This window comes from Oreochromis aureus, linkage group 18 (genome assembly GCF_013358895.1).
Source record: "Oreochromis aureus strain Israel breed Guangdong linkage group 18, ZZ_aureus, whole genome shotgun sequence".
In the NCBI taxonomy this organism is placed as follows: Eukaryota; Metazoa; Chordata; class Actinopteri; order Cichliformes; family Cichlidae; genus Oreochromis; species Oreochromis aureus.
This window is the reverse complement of record NC_052959.1, coordinates 25,218,893-25,237,229: the sequence shown is the minus strand read 5'-3', so window position 1 is coordinate 25,237,229 and position 18,337 is coordinate 25,218,893. Positions and strand designations below refer to the sequence as shown.

The 18,337-nt window shown below is 39.4% G+C and overlaps 1 protein-coding gene across 1 annotated transcript in view; it reads left to right on the top strand.

The window, feature by feature from the left end:
* ak5 (adenylate kinase 5) overlaps positions 1 to 18,337 on the top strand; it is a 108,025-nt gene continuing 89,688 nt past the window's right edge. The window contains exons 1-5 of the mRNA XM_031731012.2: positions 1 to 357; positions 1,548 to 1,734; positions 3,573 to 3,740; positions 6,778 to 6,950; positions 14,940 to 15,053. Coding sequence (XP_031586872.2) covers positions 298 to 357; positions 1,548 to 1,734; positions 3,573 to 3,740; positions 6,778 to 6,950; positions 14,940 to 15,053 — 702 coding nt within the window. The 5' untranslated portion in view covers positions 1 to 297. The remainder of the gene's footprint in view (positions 358 to 1,547; positions 1,735 to 3,572; positions 3,741 to 6,777; positions 6,951 to 14,939; positions 15,054 to 18,337) is intronic.

Here is an 18,337-nt window from a genome sequence, read left to right as displayed (position 1 = left end):
CGTCAAGGCACATACACGCACACACACAAACAGTCGGTTCGTGCTGGAAGCAGTCCGCTGTAGGAGGGAAGACGGACAAGCCACGCATCTGCATCAGCAAGCGAGGAGGGTGGCGCGGTGGCATTGCCTGCAGGAATTCAGTTGTAAAGTACAAACAGGAGGCAAAAATGCGCTGAGGGGGAGTCTGTCCGGAGCTCGGTTATTAACCAAAGATTACTGCACTGAGTCGTCTGAAGAAAGGAAAAGAAAAGCAAACGCTTCGGAGAAGTTGTCATTTCAGAGGATTTCCGTCTAGAGATGAATACCAACGATGCCAAGGAGTATCTCGCGCGGCGGGAGATACCTCAACTATTTGAGGTGAGAACTGGTGCACGCTTTGAAGAGACAAACTGGGTATGTTTCGCGCTCAGGGAGAGTACACTAAGATTCATGTTCCATGCATTGCAAGATGCATGACAGAGTCACGGTAAAGATCCTTCCTTTATGTTATCTGACGGTAGATGGAGGTGCGGATCACGTGGGCTGAAAGCGTATTTCAGGATTAAACAGCAGCTTAAAATAAGAGGGGAAATCATAATTTTACAAACTCCCTCCCATATATATATATATATATATATATATATATATATATATATATATATATATATATATATATATATATATATATAACTGCTATTTAACCACTGTTGAAGTCTGCTGGGATATTATGTAAATATGAAAGTTACAGATGGTCATAGCTGGTGAAAAAGATACAAAGTCCGATTAAGTTGATTAATTCCTAAGCAGAGACACATATCAGAGCTCACAGGAATATGATAATGAAATATATTCTTTCTCCTGAGGGGATGCTAAATTGGCTCATCCTCTTAATTACACTCATTCCCCTGCTGCAGTCAAGCTAATGTATGCAAGCAATCAGTGCCTGTTTATTTACAGTCAGTTCAAATTACATTGAGCAGTGAAGTGGGACATCATGATCGTCGTCATCATCATAACTGCCTTTGCGTTTCATTGCTTACAGTGCTGCTCTGGTAACAGTGTATTCATTATCAGTCTAAGAAAATGAGCACGTCAAATTGTTTTCAGGAAACTTCACAGCATGCTGCTGGTGGGAGATGTTAGTGAGGGTGGAGATGAAATCCCAGAGGAAGGTATTGTTTTGAAAACAGGATCGAGAAGACAAATGTCACACAAACATACGTTTGTGTTTTGGCTGTCGAGTTCGCTTTCACATTCATCACAGTCAGTGCTGCTCGACAATAACACCAAGGTCACCAGGGGTATGTGTGTATTTGTCAGGCTGAGGCCAATTTCATGGACTTCTGGCAAAATGAGATGTTTTGTTGCTCTGGTGGAGCCGGGCTAAGGCAACCATGCTCTGCAGTTCAAAACTTCCCCTCATTAAGGCGGTGTGTTCGAGCACTGCCACGCTGTTCCACAACAGCACATCGTAACAAAGCTGCAGATCTGCCACAGTGAACATCCCTTCTCTAAATATTGTATGAAACTGTATACATCATAATATCGTCCTCCACTGTTTCCCCCAGAGCCTGCTCACAGGTCTGATGTACTACCGGCCCGATGACCCCATTGAATACTTGGAAGGCTGTCTGAAGAAAGCCAGAGAGCTCGGAGGACCAGAAAAGGTGCGGTGGGATACTTTTGTGGGCCAGGAGAAGAAGTCACTTCCTCCTCTCAATGGAGGCCAGTCACGCAGGTCCCTCTTCAGAAATGGTGAGGAGGCAGTGAAACAGATTAGAGCTTAAGCAATTAGTTGCTTGGTTGATTTGTTTAAATGCAGCAGTTTGATTTACTTAAATACATCTTTTTCTTGCTTTAGTTGGATGTAAATTTAACCTACAGGTTTGTAACCAACAGGCTCTGGGAATGCTCTATTTTATGTCTTTAGTTGACTAAAAGTCTTTGGCAGATTAATTGGTGCTGCGTTTCATCCCATTCTATTTTTGGCAAAGTTTCTTGGCACAATAAAAGATGCCAGCATTTCTACTTTTTGGCTCCTGCCTTCTTTCTAAGAAAGCCGACAGCAGTGCACATCTTTATTTCACACCAATCTGGCTCCCTGCTTGATGACAAACGGGTTTTGATGTTTGTGCTGAGCCCAGAAGCTTCACTGTACATATACACTGTTAAAACTGTTACCACTGTCTTGGAACAAGAGACAGGAAAAAACTTTCAGAGCGCAATGAGAGAAGATGCATTTTACTCTGGCACTTTAGTGCAAACTACAGCCATACTTCACATAGATTTTAGACACATAGATAAGATCATATACATCCAAACCACATCTACAAAACTGGCTAAAATTGTTGGAAGGAAACCTTGCTGCTTCCTGTTCAAAGACAGTGTGCATAGATCAAAGCTGTGCTACCGTCACTGTCCGGTGGAATACACGTAGCTAAATATTAGTCTGAGCAGGAATATGAAAAAAAAAAGTCTCTCCATTCATCAGTTTTTGATTCCCAGCAGGAAGTCCCATATATGCAAAACTTTGTTTGAATTTGCAAAGCAAAGTGGAGTTCAGTTACAGCTGTTGTAAGCTAATGACTCTTTCCAGTTCAGCCATTCACCTTTTCCTTGAAGCGCAGGAGTAATGTACACAGCAGGAACCCATGAACACCAAAACAAATTTCACCCATGCCATGCAGATAACACAGATGTATAGATCTACAGTTCATTAGTTCAAAAACATTTCGCGAAGACATTTTATTTCTTTATATTTGAATTCCTCTTCGTGTAATATTGTGGCAAAATAATCTGGAAACTTTACCTGCTGCAGTGCTTATCTGCTGGGAACTGTAGGCTAATCAGGGTTGTTGATTTCTGTTGCCTTTGGCTGATTTTTGAAGCTCAAATTTGACACCCTCTAAAAATGAATAAATAAATATAGCTGCAAGGGAAGCCCACACTCATTTATTCTTATCTTGCCATGATTACCTTACTGATATGTTGAAAGTTTTAAGTTGTGGCATGTTAAGTTAAATTAAACTGTTTTCATTTTAACTAGCTGAACTGTTTACATAAAACATCCTCGGGTCTCTTCCAATACAACGAGTGCATGCGTTGTCATGTGTTGTCCTTGCTACTAACTGTATGGTCAGTACTATCCTGTGTAAGCAGATGACACATGTAAACTATAGCAGCTCCTGCTTCTGTTGGAGAAACTTGCACTTGTTATTTCTATCTTTGCTAACTGTGTTATTGTTGTCGAAGCTGTATAATCGATGCTTTCATCACCAGAGACAGCAGGATAATTACCAAACCGAATGAAGCAGCTCTGTTTAAATTCATCACTCTAACCGCTTCATCTCTAATTTACTGTTTGTTGAAACAGACATGATTTATTTGGGGGTTTTCTTCTGAAATGAGAGCCGCAGTCTGAAATAAAGTCACAACTGCACATATAAAAAGACAGCGCAGAATCGTAGCATTGTTTAGCCGAGTAAATCAGCAGACATGAATGGTTTGAGAAAAGTTCATCAATACACAAATCAAAGCCGGTCTGTTCTGCTTATTTAACACTTTGTGTGTATCTGTTTGTCTGTGTGTCACAGTGTTGCCAGACAGCCCCAATTTCCCCTACAGACGGTACGACCGCCTCCCTCCCATCAGCCAGTTCTCCATCGAGAGCGACTCTGACCTGTCGGAGACGGCGGAGCTCATAGAGGAGTACGAGGTGTTTGATCCATCCAGACCACGACCTAAAGTCATCCTCGTCATCGGTAAAGAACCATTACAACAGACCAAAAAAAAAAAAAAAAAAAAAAAAAACATACCCAAAACAAACAAAACGCAGTTACTGTAACTATAAATAGCATCCACTCACAAAAGAATGAGGAAACTTTGAGGCAAAATCAGGGTCAGGCTATTTTATATTATTTTCCTAATCTGATGTATTGGATTTCAAGCACTCATCCAGATTCTTTGGTGAATCATGCTTTCCACTAGATAATAAACAGCAATTAAGATGCTTTCTGTTTGTGTGTTAACAGAGGATAAGATTGCTGGGGCTGGAGCTGCATCCATTTGTACTAAAAGATCAGCAAAATTACAAAGTGGAGGCTTTTATTTGCCCTGCTGATCTAGAAAATAATGGCCTGGACAGGAAACTATGAATCGGACTTAAACAATTACCAGTGTTTTTCCTGGTATTTAAATACCAGGAAAAACACTGGCAACATGTTTTCCCTGGTATTCAAATATGACTCCGCCTCTCTACACTAGTGTCAGCAGGGTAAATGTTATGTCATGTCACTCACTATGTTAGACACTCACGCTCTCAAATCTGATTTTCCTGACGTGCCTCCATTAACCTGTCAAATACATTCATTAATCTTATAAATTAAGTGTGGCAGCTGCACAGTAAGAGTAATAACACTGTTTCAGCTAGACTGAAAAAATGTTATTTATGAACTCTTTTTTTTAACAGTTTATTAGAGCTTTTTAATTAAGCACAAAAAGCACTCCGGTCTCTGTTAAGAACCTTTTAACGATCCTCCGCCGTAGTATGTTTCGCTCTGGGATTTTCACACCCTGTAGAGTGGATGATAGTTTTTTGTACTTGCTACACAAAGCTGGTTCCGATCTCTTCTCTGTGAGCACACTGTGGCCTATTTTAAAGGGCGAATAAACAGGATGACATCAGCTGTCATCTCTGTAGAGGATCATGGCAAATGTTTTGTCTGTCAGGTTCATGTAGAGAGAGACAGATTGACAGATGCGTGTCATCGAGAGGACTGTGGGAAAGACTAGGTCAAAGATAACAGAATAATCAAATGTAAGATAAGGCATACATTTGCTACACTGGGATCCTTCAACTGCTATTCTTTAATGTTAAACCTTGTGCTGAATGGCAATTTTTGATTAAATGTATAGACATTTGGGTGTAATCAATACAAGTCAAGCTGATATAGTGACATAGAAAAGAAAAAATAGATGAGAAATTATGCTTCACATAACTTCAGTTTCTTAATATTGATATTAATTATTACATAAATGTATATTACTATATTTTATCTGGCCTCCCACTATTGCTCTGTTAATTGTCGGATCTATAAATAGCTGCAGTGACTCATGGCCTGCTTTTCTTGTATGATGTGCTTTCTGTTGCCCCTCGTTAGTCTCAACATTTTATTACCTCTGCTGGGGTCCTTTGCTCAGAGCTTACGGACTTGATAGCCTCCATTACTTTTTGTTAAGCAGTTTTTCTTCTGTTCAGGATTTCAGCACTTAGCCCACCAGAGCTTTTCTCCACTGCCTTTATCTGATCCTCTTTATTGGCATTTTTACGAACATTTTTGATATGCAAGCACTGAACTAAGGAAGAAAATGAAAATTCCCACCTTAATGTAGTGCATTTATGCACTATTTCACAGTGATGGAGATTTATAACAAAAGGACTATAAATACACAAAGGAAAGTTATAAATTTCAGTATGTTTCTGGCTTTTTACATAGTTTTGCCTCTCTTTTAAAATATGGTATCACTGTTGGGGCTTGAAACCAGGCCTGATAAGCCAGGTGTTAAAGAACTATCTGGAGTGGTGGGTTTGCTGTATTCATTTAATGAGTAATCGAGTCTGATAGGCAATTTAATAGATCATATTGTAAAGAGGCCCACTTGTTGATTCCTGCCAACAGGGATACTTTTCTTTGTACTAAGAAATAAGGTAATCTCACAGCCACTTACACCTTTTAGCAGATCATTTTTCCCCTTCTCATGGCTTTGATGCATTCATGCTGCAGATTTCAATACAGTTGTGTTTGTAGAACATCGGCATAGCTCGGGGGGGGGGGGGTCTGGCTAGCACTACAAAATATAAGCAAGTACAAATGGGATGATGTTTAGAATTGGCAAGGAATTTCAAATGTTTCAGGCAGCTCAACAAATATCCCCCAAAACAAACTGTTTCTGTGCAGTTTCGCATGTATTTTGTCTGCAAGCTAAAGGTACAGAGGCGATATTTCCCAGGGAGAAAAAAAGTTGGTGTGGGATAAGCTCACTCTGAGAGATGGAGAACGATGTAAGAACGAGAGGACAGAAGAGAGATTATTTGATGAGATTATTTTCATTGATAAGGACTTGAGAAACTGGAAATTTAAAGCTCGGGTAATGTTCTATTCTTAAATTAAAATCACATTTGGATCTTCTGTATACCTGATGTGCTGCTCGAGTTGTGTTTTTTCCATGTTTTGAAATTTTTTGAAAAAACTATACAGTTTTGTATAATATAGAGCAGGTTAGTTTGCAATACTGTGGTAAAGTTTACCCACTATGTTCGAGCGATGTGATAATGATTAGATTTCGTTATGGGCATTTTAACTCAAAATGTGTGTTTTACTGAACTGGGATTATTTTATGTGTAAATCCGAGTTGCTCTAAGACAGCCTTACCCTCCTCTGCGCGTCCCTATCCTGTTAAAACAGTGAAAATGATTATTTGTTATCAAATGTAGGAGGTTCACACATACCTGTTTCAGACACACACACACTCCCTTCTCCCCCTGCACACACATATACCTTAACACACAGTCATGGAGAGACACATAGTTCAGTCCCAAACACCCTCCCACTTATGTGCAAACACAAGCAGACTCATGCACACACACAGTCTCACAAACCCTGAATATCTCTCACTCATACACACGCGCGCCTACGCTAGCACGCCCACACGCATAATGTTTCACACTTTCTCGCGCACACACATGCACACACAACAAAAAATTTCCCAAAACATCAACAGCTCTCCCTTTGTGCCTAGGTGGCCCTGGCAGTGGCAAAGGAACACAGAGCCTGAAGATTGCCGAGCGCTACGGCTTCCAGTACATGTCTGTGGGCGAGCTGCTGAGGAAGAAGATGATCCACAACGCCACAAGCAACAGAAAGTGGAGCCTGATCGCTAAAATCATCACCAACGGAGAGCTGGCACCACAGGTAGCAGAGACACAGAGAAGGAGAGCGGGTGAGGGGGGGGAGGTCACACAGAAAGAATATGAGAGGAGGGATGAATGCCAAGCCTGTCCAATCACTCTCAGGTCATTATCACAGCATGCGTGTAACAAGGGACTAATTAGCAGCATCCATATCGCAAGCGTGTTGGAAAGAGGCTTTTCTGTCCGTCTTAGGAGCATCCATCTTTGCAGGATAATTATTGTGCCTGGGAGGAAAATCTATAGAGACCATCCTTTGGCTGTTGGAGGTCCACTTTTTTAATCACTATACAGTGCAACGTGTTTAACATGAACCCTTTCCGTCCCATAAGTCCCTGTGCTACAACAAGGTTGTATCTGTTATTGAAAGGCACCCCGCCCTGTTTGGCACATTCATTTGAGATTAAAGTAGATGTAACATTTGTTGTGGTTCATTTTTGTTGCATCAGATTTCCATCTGAACATTTTACAAACTGGCTCAATAACATCAGAGACTCATTGTTGTAAGGCTGTTTTTTATGCTCTGTAGTTTTGATTAGCAGGCGTTTTTCAGATCTCACTCTGGTCTAGCGATTTGGACACAGAGATTTATTGTATTTCAAAATTCTCTCAAGTATGTCTTAATCATCGAGCCCAAGGTTGTCCATTTTTGGCTTCACAGTTGTGGAGCTGTTGCAGATTGAACTTGAAAATACCTCTTTTGAGGGGACAGTTCAAAGAATTGGTTATACTTTGAGGGGTTGTGGTTGTTAAGGTTTGGAAATGGATCTAAGAAGAGTGGAGAGAGTAAAGCATTGCAAAATGATAAATAGACAGGGGTTTTAACCAAATATGGGTCGTCTAACTGTTACCGTTTGAATATTATGGCTGTTTGTTATAACAGCCGTAATATTCAAACATATCCAATATGATCTGAAACAGTCAACTTCCATCCACCCACACATCCATATTCTTAGCCACTAATGCAGCTTAGGGTGCATAAGGGTGCACACCTGCTGTGTTTTGTCAGATTAAATCAAACTCTGGTTCATTTCCCCCATTTGTGCAGATGTGATCACGGTATTTACACTCGAGTTCAACCACAGACCTCTTTGAAGAAACTGGTTTGTTTATGGTGAGACTGTCATCCGATCTACATCCGACTCAGCTACCACGTGTGCGCTGCAAGTTTGAGCTAAACACCTTCTCTTAGCCAAAACCGATCAACTGATTTTGAACGCGTTAAATAAACTGTAGGAGTGAAAATTCCCTTAGAGTCCCACCGGAGCCCGAACCTATTCCAGGTGACAGGCTGTTTGGAAAAAGCAGTAACTGCGCCATACAGATAATCAGTCTGAGTTATGTAAGTCTAAATATATCAAAGGTTGAAAGGTACTAATGTGTCAAAAGCTGTCTCGTTGACATTGACAAGACAAGGTTGTGATAATAATTAGAAGTTTATGTAGAAAAGATAAGAGCATTTACAGTATTGGTGTTGTCAGTAAAACAGATGGTTTCTAGGATGGAGGGAGAAAGAGAGGCCAGACCTATTTAAACTCCGTTCTGAGGTGTGCCCAAATCACACTAATGGCCCTCCCTGCCTAGAGACTGCTGCAGGAGGAGCTCCCTGGAGTGTAGAGCAGAAAGTGGAGGGACTATGAGAATCAGCAGAAACAGGGTTTTCATCAGATATTCAGTTTCAGTTTTTTTTACTGCAACACAAAATTGTAAATAAATTATTTCAAAAGCACAAAAATGATGTGGCTTCTAACTCCAAAAGGAGTCAGAAGCCACATCATTTTGCTGCTGCATCAACCACCAAATACATTTAATATTCTGTATCTCATGGTAGGACAACAAGTGTCATTACATATTTGTATAAAGAGACTTCTTCATCTTATTCTCTGTGAATTGTCACAGTTAAAGACCAAACAGACCCCGCAATAATAAGATTCAGTCAGCCAATCAGTATTAGACTGGTCATCAATAGCAGAGACAGCAAGGTAAATTTTTACATGGGATCACACCTTAGTAAATAAAATTCCCTAAAGAGAGTCCCGGGCTATTATTAAATATCCTGGAAAAAGCTTTAGAGTGGTCTGTGAGTTCATAACATTTCACTGCAGATATGCTGTGAAGAATAAATCCTCCCAGTGATGTAGGAAGATGTGCGAACCTAAAACCACAAAGAACTTCTTTTTACGACATATTTTTTCTGAGTGTTTGTCCTTCAGGTTTAATTTCCTGCCAGTACGCAGATTCGAAATGCCACTTCTTTATCTGAAACTGAAATCTCAGATAATATTCTGAGTTATCTACACACAGCATGTGTGTAGAGAATTTTGAATAAAAAATATACAGTGTACTACCATACATACTAATATTTATTTTCCGATGAGTCATTATGTTGCCTTTAGCTAAATTCACTCCTTTTCATGAGCCTAAAGCTGCTGAAAAGGAGCCTTTTTGAAGCAATTACATCATTAAGTAGACTTTAGGTGTTAAAGTGAGGCATGTTTATCCATTCAATTTTCAAGTGTCATTCACCAGCTTCACCTTCTTGTCCAAATATGAGCACTTTTGACTCCAGATAAACAAGACGGTGAAGTGGCAATTTCTTGGCTTTAAGCTGTAGTTCACAATCGGTGTGTAATGTCCCAGTGATCGCATTCTCTACCTCTGTTCATGTATCCTTCAGGTCTAACCTGTCTGCATATCTGTGCAGAATCTGCAGGTGAAGGTAAAGCTTTGTGCCAAAGATTTCACTTTTATCAACATTTTTAGTTTAGTTTTCTACAGTTGTACTCATTGATCAGTGTGAAAGTTCAGCCTGGTTATCCTTTGGATCTAGTGGAAGCCCAAAAACTTGACCATAATCCCAAAAAGCCAAGTCAGCAGAGAGTAGGTGAGCACAGGCCTGAGTTTAAACAAGATGCATTTGTTTCCTTTCATAAATTAATTACCTTTAGTGATATAAGCAACTTGTCTTGTTAGGACATGACATGGGATCAGGGTCCGATTAGTGGCAAAACTATTTATATATATAGAACAAACAGAGAACAAATAAAACAAGGATGCACAAACATTGCGGTACTTGTGGGGAAATACTCTGCTTGGTTTTCACTGTTTAACACAAAATGCAGAAGCACACTTTGATAAAGTACTTTTTCAGATGTTGGAGGTCTTACCAGGAAATACATGCTCTCTCTTGTGGTTTTTGGTCTAGGCTATGGGACTGATACCAGAGTTTGTGGCATGTGTTGTCCTGTATTAAGCTCTGGGAAAAATAAGTATGTCACTAATGCTTCTGTGTATTAAGCTTTGGTTAAACATGAATATATTTTCTGTAAAGATCCTGATATAAAAGCAGCTATTAAGAGTTCATCTTTTATATAAAATGATGAAACTCCCACTTTTCGGATGTACACAATGAAAACACCCAGAAGAATAATCTACAAACTGTAATGTACTGGTTATGCAGCACAGTGAACAATTATAACACAGACGCGAGCCCCCACCTGCTTAATAACGTACTTCTCAGGTTCTGTCGCGTCATGAATCACCTTCAGGAATTGCCTGGTGCATCATTTATCATCCCTTACTTGCACGTCTGGTAAGACATCGCTTCACCTTGTCGCCATTCACTACATGTCAGTCCAGCAACCGGTGAGATAAACGGCACCGTGGGCCAAATTGCAGACACATTAGATATGATAAAGTGAATTGCGGCTGTTAGGTATTTAATTTCCCACCATAATTAGTTTAGCAAAGCAGATTAGAATTTGGTTTCTTAATGATTCTGCATGTAATGAAGGAGGCAAAAACGCTCCTGAGTGTGTCAGAAGGCTGTTATTCAGAATCTTTAAACAAGAGCCCGGATGACAGTACTGTTTTTGTGCATACTCAAGGACTTCTTACTGATTCACAGCTGGTCTTTAGCCGTGTTTGAGGTCATGTGCATTATTTCTACCGCTTTATTCCACACGATTCAAAAAGAGGCAGCACGGTGGCACGGTGGTTAGCACTGTTGCCGCACAGCAAGAAGGTCCTGAGTTCAATTCCACCATCAGGCCGGGGTCTTTCTGTGTGGAGTTTGCATGTTCTCCCCGTGTTTGCGTGGGTTCCCTCCAGGTACTCTGGCTTCCTCCCACCCTCCAAAGACATGCAGTTTGTGGGGATAGGTTAATTGGATAATCCAAATTGTCACTAGGTGTGAATGGTTGTCTGTCCCTGTGTGTTAGCCCTGCGACAGACTGGCGACCTGTCCAGGGTGTACCCCGCCTCTCGCCCTATGACAGCTGGGATAGGCTCCAGCACCCCCCGCGACCCTGAAAAGGATAAGCGGATGGATGGATTCAAAAAGATTTATTAATTAATAGTTGGTTAAAAATAGAGTTTGGAGTCATTTTTCAGTCAGTCTTAGATCCAAGAAGTCATGGATTTTTCTTTGGGTGTTGAGTATAAAGCCTTAGAAATAGAAGAAGTCATTTGACATGGGAGTACATGGATTTGCTTTCATGGTGAGGAACAGATGAGAAGATGAATACCACTGTCATGACTGAGAGTTAAAGCTGCAAGACTTAAACTCACATTAAACATGTTTACCACAGACAAATGCAAAAATATTTTGCCAACTTTGGAGGTAAATAAAGTATATTTTTGCGCCTGTGCTCAGAAGGTTACATACACTCATTATAAATATTAGTTTGACAGTACTTTTTGGATTAACCTATACTCAGAACAATGGGAAAGTCCAAGGAACTGAAGATTAAAGAGAACTATAGATTTACAAAGTGTCTTGGAGCAATTTCTAAACGGGTCATCAAACAACTGTACATAAGTAGAAGTTATTCAGATGTGTCACTACTTTGCCAAGATCTGGAAGATGACCCAAACTGACCCCTTCAGGTGAAAGGAAATTGGTTACACTTTTTGAGAACAGCCCAGGAACCATCCAAGTCTCAAGCTTTCCATGAACTGAAAACTGCTGAGATACCAACATCACTGTCCACAGGGAAGCAAATTTAACATCACCATGAATAGGACATAAATGAACAGGCTGGATCTCAGGAGGATGTATGTTTTTGGTGTCGTGTGGATTGAAGAAAATCCAACATAAATTCAAACTTGTATGCCCAATTCTTGTTTTTTAAAATCATTAAAGATGTAGGCTGTATTATTGTTCCAACCGAGAAAAAGAACAGTGCGAAGAAATCATTAAAAGTCCAAAATTACCTTGACACTCATGGCCATATTGATTGTATGTTAACCTCTGATCGCAACTCTATCTTCTCTTATCTTTTCTTAAAAATCTAAACAATTATAAAGGTTCAGTTGTCATTTATTTCCAGGTCAAATGACTCCAGGGGTATTCATCATTTCCAGCTTTCACCTCTGTCCTTTAATATTTGTGGATTTTTTAAAATTTCCATTGCAAATTTCATTGGTCTCAGTTCAAGCAGCACTCAAATATTGTTCAGTCAACACACAGTCTGAAAAAAGTTAAGTAAATATGAAAACTGTCACTGCTTTTTGCACTTACTTATTAATTCTGATTTCTGGCATTTTAATCTCAATAAATCAGAAATAACTTGTATACTAGGAGTGGGAGTTCAGAGCCACGTCTATTAGTCGATTTGCTGGGCAGAGATCTAAATACTATCTGCGCCTCGCAGACACAACGTGTCCTTTGGCATTGTTGCTGTGATGGCCAACAGTGAATGAAAACTTCCCGCTTGGACATTTGTTCTGTTAAATGTCATCTTACAGCATGCAGGGTTAAAGGTTATATTTTAAATCAGATTACAGCCTTTTTGCAAAACCAAACGTAGCTGTTTTCAGTGCACACAGGGAGCACATACCACGACCTTTTGGCTGAGAAACTTGTTCCTAACTCCATTGTCACTCTTCCAACTTATAAATATAGATTTTATTGCATTTTAAAAGAGCACCCTCCAGTATTACTGCTTCCAAAGAGTGGCAGTATTTGATGTCCAGGAATCAGAAATGATTGGGTTTACCCACATTCAAATTCCTGCATGTACCATTTATAGCTAATTCTGGCCCCAAAGGCAAAGAGTATGTAATCAGTTTGTTTGTCTGCCTAGCTCTTTGCTTCTTAGCAATTTTTATTTTTTCAATACCACACCCAATGATGTCACAATGACGCAACAACATGCTGACGTCATCATGTTGCAATAAAAACATCATAAAACGAAAGTTTTGGTTTAGGCCTTGTCCTCTGGGGGGAGTTGCGCTCTCTGAGTGCTCCTGTTTTGGTATAAAATGGTACATTCAGGCGAGTTCACAAAATCACAGGTTGTTCATTAAAAGTATTTCTCTACCAAACCGCTGAAAGAACCACCGTATCGCTTCACTAACTGGGAGCCAACAACCACATGCTGTTTGCTGTAGCACACCGCAGGGTCATGTGACTCAGTAAATTTCTGAACTTGTGTTCCCTCAGAAATCTCATGGGTCTTGTCATGAGAGGCTCTTGGATGTTTGTCAGCCTGTTCTAAAATTAAAGACTGGAATCACTTTTATATGTCGTATGACTATGAAAAATTGTCACCATTTTAAAAGAGACTGAGTAGAATTCAGGGGTATTTTGGTTTACTTTAGTTCTTTCTTCAAAGGAGGAACCATCTGTAATATTGTTTATAGTGTACCATTTCTTAAATGCACAGTAATAATAATCAATTCGCTTTGCTGTTGTGTACCAACAGATGCGATGGACATCCATCTGTATAGAGGACTTTATAGTTGTTTTTCTTTTATCCTGTTCCCCAATAATGGACTTCCAGCTTTAATGTTTCTGTGCTGCAGTGCATTGTGCTAAAAGAATCTCCTAAAGTTAGAAGAGCTAAAATGGTTTGCATCACAAAGTGGCTGATCTGAGGGACTCCACCAAAAGCACTAGTTCCACCAAAAATAGAACAAACGAGGTGTCTCTTACCATGTAATTTACATGTTGAAAACACTATAATAAAATGCATGACATTTGATGGATGTGGAAATTCTAATCATGCAACACCAGATCTGTTAGTGCGGACGGAATGAGAAAGATTTATTTGAAATCTCAGTCTATTCTGCACTATTTAGAAAGCTACTCAGAGTCTACTGTGTATATTGCAAATAACAAATGGCTGAACAGAAGTAATTTTGCATACAGAGTGTGTGCAGCTGCAGGTGAATTGTTTGATGCTTCGCATTCCTGTGAGAGCTCTGCTGCGAGACGTGCAGCGGCTCAGAGGGCTTTTCTTAGATCAGATTCTCTGAGTTAGTCTTACAAGCATACATTAATCTGGTTTATGGAATCTAGATTAGGTTTATCTCTGCGTAGTCTGTCAGGCTGCCGCTCACACTCTGCAGTCGGAGGGAAATTAAATGTCTGTGTTGCTCGTGTTATTTTTAGTTCTGAGCATTGCTCATGTATCTCTGTCGTATCATGTGGTGCATTCTGCCTGGAGAAATACGTTCAAACATGTTGACCTCCTCCAGCCAAGAGGAAGCAAGTGATGCTAAAAGATGCTGGCACGCTCTGACCTCGGGACCTCTCAACATTCATTCAGCTGCATTCAGAAATATTTAACAACAGCTGGATGAACAGATGAATGATATAGTGGATTTTTCATTCACCGTATTTATGGCTCCAAATCAGATACCCTTCATTATTTGTCAGATTTACAGTGCTGATGAATCTACACAAAAAACTGCAAAAGCCATTGATAAAACTAATCTTTTTATCTCTGAATTATAATCACAACTGTAAATTGTGTAGCTCTGTAATTGCAATGTCTTTCTCTTCACTGAGAAAACTGCCCCCACTGTTTGGCATCTCAGATGTGAGTGTAGTTAAATATGCTTTTGGACACCAAGGCAGTGGCTAATTACTCAGTTTGTATTGATTAAAAATCTAATGAGCTCTTTGCAGATATGGAAGTTGGGTGTAATGGGTGAGTTGCACCAAGTGATGAAAATTATGAATCATGTTGCTTTTGATGATTTGCAGGAGACTACAATAACTGAGATAAAGCAGAAGATTATGAAGATCCCGGATGCTAATGGTATCGTCATAGATGGGTTCCCTCGGGACGTCGGACAGGCCCTGTCCTTTGAGGACCAGGTGAGTCTCATTTATCCTCTAATGCACGAATGTCCAACTTATTTTACATTGTGGGCCAGACCAGTAAAACTCCTCTTTCTGTCAGTGTAATTAGGCTTAACTACACATTTAATCCCTGAGTTATTTTTACATATAAAAAGAAAGAGCAATTTCAGCAGTGCATCTTTTTTCTTCATGATAAAGAAATGCTGCTGCAGTAACTGAAAGAAATCTGTCACCATGACTCTTTTGGCTAAAGCTGTTAGAAATACATGTGTAAATTTAAAGAAAAGGTTCTGTTGGCTTAATGCGAAGACTGCTCTTCACATTTTCCAGTGGGCCGGCTTGGAGTCTTTGCCAAGCGAATTCTGGCCCTTGGTCCTTGTGTTTGACACCCTTGTTCTAATGCTTTGTTCATCCTGGGTTCAGATGCTGTTTTCATGTTTATAACTTAAGTCATTTTACATAAATCTTAATTGTGCAGCCTTTGGGCTTAAGCTATCTGTCACATCTAATCTGCAAATATAAAGAGCCTTTTCTGTGTTTGGAGATTTGCTGGACTATTTCATATTTCTTTGAGTTATGAAAATTGCTTTCATGTTTCATTGACTATATATAAAAGAGTCACTTTGTCTCATGTGCAGTACACAACAAGCCTTTCATACCTGCTGTGTTTAATCGCACAAGGGGCATTTTATCTTTATACTGTGTGCAAACTATGTAAGTTATCGGCTAATGACAGCAAGCTTGGTTGGCAAGCTGTATCCACAGACTTTCTGGCAGATGCCTTCTCATTAGCACTAAGCAACAGACTGAAAAATATTAGACTACCACACACCAAAACTGGAGCACAAACTTCTTGTGGGGTCTGTTAGTGGGGGTGGGTAACATAACCTCAAAATGATATAAAATTTGAGCAATACAGGAAAGGAAATACTGAAAAATGTTTTATTAATGATTGTAGTTTGCAGTCAGCAGCATTTATAAATGTAAGTGAACGAAGGGCATTTTCCATCCTTCTTTTCTAATGAGCTACAGTCACTGATGACACACTTACTAATTTGAAGCGCAAGTCTATTGAAACAAGATGCCAGCAGCCGCAGCCGCAGCGTTATAAAGCAGGAGTAGTGACACGGCATTACATCCAGTGGCACACTGGAAGTCAAATGTAGCTCAAAAGTAGCTCGGTGGTATTTTCCACGAATATATTAAATTAAAGGAATTGAATAGCATGGATACATTCATTTGCCCCAGTGGGGAAATTTGATTGCACTGCACATGACATTTGTATGCATTAACATAAGACATAATGCTGCCTACAATATACACAGATTTTCACTCCCGATTGGCAATCCTCAATACTCATGTTCAGAAGTTTGATGGCTCGAGCAGTAAAAGACAGTTTGGGCCACTTTATCTGTGAACAAGGGGTGAAAACTGTGCTTCAGTTTAACACCTAAAGTAATTCAACCCTGTATCTTGTCACATAATAAAACAGAAAAATATTTTCTACCTGGGATGTTTTATCTTGGGTCGAGCTTTTTAACCAGTTTCTTAAAGTCCTACTTTTCTTGCTCTTATACCTGCCCGTGGTCGCCTTTCTGGTGTGCACACGTAAAAGCATGCTGCAAGATCACATTGTTATATCACACAAAAATGTATAATGTAATGTATACAGAATTAATCATGGTTAAGAGCACATTAGTTCAGTTTATTTGTCACATATTTGCATTAATCTTACTGTGAAACAAACCAACACTACAAACTCATTCGAGAGATTCAGTTCAGTGATGCAAATTAGGTAAAGTGAAGAAACTCTAAGCCTTAACCCTTTATCGCCCAAGTATTACACAGGGTGCCTGGGTGTATTTTCTAGTTTTGACTAATTAAAATTACAAAATAATTCTCATCTTGCACGAACCATTTAGATTTTTACCTCTGGGCTAAAATGGCTGAGGAGTTACAGCAATGTGAAGTGCACATGTTAAAACAGGCTGAGCTGTTCAAACACAAACAGTAGTGCTACAGACATTAGATACAGAGATTAAAACTGTTTCTTGACCCGTTTGTAAAACATTTATTTCATATGTAAAGTTTTTCTTTTTTTTAATATTATTAAATTACTCAATTTTAATGAAAACATCAAGTGGCCATTTGAGGAACTGCAGTGTTTGGTACTTCCTTGGCAGTGTTGTGATTGGTGCCTGTAATTAAATGACACATTTTTTTATTAACTAACTAACTGATTACAATTACATCTGTTTGGTAATTTAACTGCGCACATCACCATTGCCATTTTATTGTCTTGATTCAAATTTCAAGAAGATTTCTATTCCTAACTCTAATGTAGATGGGACAACATTATATTTCTATGTTTTTCCTTTGTTTCAGTCTGTGACGAACAGGCACACATGCTCCACCAGATGAGTTTCAAAGTCACTGTGTTTATTTTGTGAGGGAGACACAGAGAAAATTGTTGTCTGTGTGTCTGACACACACAAAGAGCCATTCAAGTAGGCACCTGCTACAAGCCAAGTATGTAAATGAGCTGGTTGTTCTCGACACACCGACCGTTTCCTGTCTAGTTCATCTCAACACTAAAAGAGTTGAGCGTATCATGGCTTAGTGGTTTGAGTAACTCTACGTCAGTTTGATATGTTAAATATCAGGAGCTACACAGAGACTACAGGCCATTATGAGGGTTTTTAAGACTTAAATATTTAAGTTGTTGCATCCAAATGAGCATTCTTCCAATTGCCTTTGATTAAAGTTTATTTTTGCATCTATTTTGCATTAGAAAGCTGAATATGACTTCAAGTCAAACTGAAATCCTCTTCAGGTTTCGATGACAGTTATAGTTCGTATTTCATAATTTGTTAAAAGTGGATAAGTGGATGTTTGTGGTAACAACTCTAATGGTGCATTGACGTCATTGGTGTGGGAATTTAATGTTGAGGCACACACTCAACTTAATGCTTTGTGAGCAGCGTCCTCGGGCTGTTATCATTAATAAACTCTAACACAGCAGAAATATCCAAGTTAGCAGGTAAATTGTTCACTAAAAATATTGTGACTGGGTCCTTCACAGGAGTGCAGTTTACTTATTTTGCTGCAATCTAGGACAAATTAAGGGTTTTTTAAGTTAAATTTTTCTTATGTTTTGCTTTTTTTGGACCCTGAAGTCTGCAAACACTGAAAGATGTTTTGGTCCTCGCTCTCTTTTTTGTAATGCTGGAAGCTAATGTCATCTGTTCTTTTACTACATTCCCATCATTACTTTTCATTTATGGTGTTATAGTACTTGT